At 36.5% G+C, this 3,500-nt stretch overlaps 1 protein-coding gene across 3 annotated transcripts in view; it reads left to right on the forward strand.

The window, feature by feature from the left end:
• tango2 (transport and golgi organization 2 homolog (Drosophila)) overlaps positions 1 to 3,500 on the forward strand; it is a 28,871-nt gene that overhangs the window by 7,763 nt on the left and 17,608 nt on the right. For all 3 annotated transcript variants that reach the window (XM_016565436.1, XM_016565437.1, XM_016565438.1), the window contains exon 3: positions 1,726 to 1,814. In XM_016565436.1, the coding sequence (XP_016420922.1) occupies positions 1,726 to 1,814 (89 nt within the window). The remainder of the gene's footprint in view (positions 1 to 1,725; positions 1,815 to 3,500) is intronic.

The raw sequence follows: 3,500 nt of genomic DNA on the forward strand, positions 1-3,500 counted from the left end.
AGCTGGGGGTTCGGTGCCTTGCTTAAGGGTCTCACCTCAGTCGTGGTATTGAAAGTGGAAGAGAGCTCTGGTCATTCACTCTCCCCACCGACCTGCCGGACCTGAGACTCAAACCCGCGACCTTTGGGTACAAGTCCGACTCTCTAACCATTAGGCCACGACTGCCCCCTAACGACTGTTTTGCATCATATGCCATAATTTTTCTTTAAAAGTTTGTTTATTAATTTATGGAGTTACATTATAGCTGCAGAAGGGATGTTGCAATGTACCAGTAGTGATGATAACCGTGATATTTAAAAAATGAAATATTGATATCATGTTAAAACTACACATACAATATTATTGAAAATAATCCAGCACCAGTAACTTGATCCTCCATTTGACAATCCAGTTGGCAGCTACAGTATGTCATATTTGTGTCATCCTGTTTAATTGCAGGTTTATTTTTTTTAGCAAGTTTAAAAGTTTGTTTTCTCATTGATTCATTTTCAAATTATTTATTTCTAATTGAGTAAATATTATGTAAAATAAATACAAATTTAATTTACATTTCATACTTCATTTATATAGCACATGTTATTTGCTATCTTTAAATTAAATAGTGTTTTATCATATCGGCTTTATATTGACCACTAGGGCTGGGTATCGAGTTCGATACTTTTTAGGCACCGACCGAAATGCCTCGATACCATCGAGTATCGAAAAACTTCTCGTCGTTCGGTACCAAATTTCGATACCTAAGGGGTTAATCTCATCAGCGTCAGTGAGCCAATAAGCCTGCAGCACTAGTCGGTGTGTTCGACTAGAAGAGATGCGTCGCAGATCGATCAGTGTTTGACATCCGCGAGAGCAATTCGAAAGCACACGGAGCAGTCTGCTCTCTTAAGCTCTCGTGGTACTGTAGTACATGCACAGTCAGTCCGCGTCAAGTCGAACACACCTACTAGTTTACACCGGTTACACTCAGAGATGAATTTTTGAACGATACCCAGCCCTATCTGATCTCTAAAATATTGACATCGGCCATCAATATCGAAATCAGTATCGATCGACCACTACTCAGAAGTGGTTAACATAAACTTGCAGTCCATTCATGCAGTTGCCTTTAAATTTATAATTATTAAATTCTTTTAAATTTTGTTTTAAAAAAGCCTCCTTACAGAATGTGGTTGACATTTCACAGGTGCTTGACACCCCAAGGACCCCAAATTACTTAGTTCAACATGCAAGATATAAACGAATATTCCATTGCACTGGATATTAATGACAGAGAGGCATCAACAGAGAATCAGGCCTGAGCAGAGACAATAAAGCCACGCACAGCAGCTTTCAGCATCACAGCTGAGCCTTCTCTAGGCCTTAGGTGAATAGCTGGCACAGCAGTCAGTGCTCTCCTGGGATCAGCACGAGATAAACACATTTAGGTGCACATGTGACCTCTGAGCCCATTCAACAGTGCCAGCCTCCGTCTCTCCCCCTCCCACAGGAAGTCTGACTGAAAATCAGCCCTTTATTGGTTAACACAATGTCCATTATCCACGGGTAACACATTACAAAGCACAGCATTACAGTTTTTCTCATTTATGAGGCTATAAGGATGATTCTAAAGGTGGTCTGTTATAGTGATGTGTGTTATTATAGAAACTATATGTTATGAGTATGATTGTATAGGAAGGATACTGTGAAAGAGATTGTGTGATGTCACCTTCATCTTTTTTTGTGCAGGCTTATTCTGGCTGCTAACAGAGACGAGGTCTACAGCAGACCGTCCAAAGCTGCAGACTTCTGGGGCAGCAACAATGAGATCCTCAGCGGTAAGGATCAGCCTTATTTTTCAAATGTTAGACAAATATTTAATATCCAAAGTCCAGTTTTTATCTCAGCTACATTCTGAGACTTATTGACTTAGCTGTGTCACTGAGGAATTCAGATGTTGGTTTTTACAGGAGAGTTTGTCTGAACTGCATATAACTGAGTTCCTACAGTTTAGGTTGAACAAGAGTTTCTTCAAGAGTCTTTTGCTTAAACACAGCCCTTATTGTGTCTCACAGAGCCAGACATTTGGCTGTCTGCATGATGTCTAATCCATGATGCATGTCATTCTGGTCAAGAACAGCCCATTTAGAGCACAGATTGTTTCATTTTTTCCAATTCATTTGCTACTAAACAGCTAGTTAAGTAGTGTGGTTGTGTAGTTTATCCCAAAGTTGTTGTTTTTTTGTACAATATTTTGGCTATTTATCCACAAACTAGCTATTTGAATAGTGTAGTTGGCTAGTTTATCTAGATTTTTTTTTCTAATATTTGTTTAGGTTAGGGCTGGACAATAATTCAATATCAATATGTATCGCGATATAATTTTTTTCAATAACGGTGATATGATTTTTAAACACATTTCCGATATTTCGATATACATTTTACCAGTTTCCCATACATTGATTTATTTGTGCCGTTTGACTTCGTTGAATAAACATGAGCACTGCACGTTTCAAAATCAAAAAATGTCGCGGGTGTTTTATATAAATGTATCTGTGAAGGGAACCGACTGTCTTCAGAAAAGTTTCGATGGCATTTTCATTTGATCTGATAAAGAAGCGTTCATGAGCGGAGCTGCTTTGATTACAGCCATTACTGGAGAAACCGCTAGTTCTATCACTCTAAAAGCGCCTCCTGCTAGCAGAGCATGAGTTTTCATTTTAAATAAGCCCGTCTCCAGCAACATTTCCAGTTTTTGTTGTTGTTAAATTTTTTTGTTTTCTGCAGCGACTCGGAGCACTTTTCATACCCTTTTTTTTTTGGCTGAAGCACATTTGTTTCAATCTATAAGAATAATCAGCCTACACTACCAGTCAAAAGTTTTTGAACAGTAAGATTTTTAAAGGTTTTTTTTTTTTTTAAGAATTCTCTTCTGCTCACCAAGGCTGCATTTATTTGATCCAAAGTACAGCAAAAACAGTAAAATGTTGAAATATTTTTACTATTTAAAATTGCTTTCTATTTGAATAGATTTTAAAATGTAATTTATTCCTGTGATCATACATAGGTAAATTTTCAGCATCATTACTCCAGTCTTCAGTGTCACATGATCCTTCAGAAATCATTCTAATATGCTGATTTGCTGATTATCAATATTTAAAACAGTTGAGTACATTTTTTTTTCAGGATTCTTTGATGAATAGAAAGATCCAAAGATCAGCATTTATCTGAAATAAAAAGCTTTTGTAACATTATACACTATTCCATTCAGTATAATTTTTATTATTTTTTTGGGAAAGAAATTATAGAAATTAATACTTTTATTTAGCAAGGATGCTTAAAATTGATCAAAAGTGATGATAAAGGCATTTATAATGTTACAAAAGATTTCTATTTCAGATAAATAGTGTTCATATCGATATCGGAATTATATCGTATCGACCGAAATTAAGAAATATATCGTGATATCAATTTGGGCCATATCGTCCAGCCCTATGTTTACATAATATATGTGTGTGTACTGT

Source organism: Sinocyclocheilus rhinocerous, unplaced genomic scaffold (assembly GCF_001515625.1).
Source record: "Sinocyclocheilus rhinocerous isolate Xijiao unplaced genomic scaffold, SAMN03320098_v1.1 scaffold332, whole genome shotgun sequence".
Taxonomy (NCBI): Eukaryota; Metazoa; Chordata; class Actinopteri; order Cypriniformes; family Cyprinidae; genus Sinocyclocheilus; species Sinocyclocheilus rhinocerous.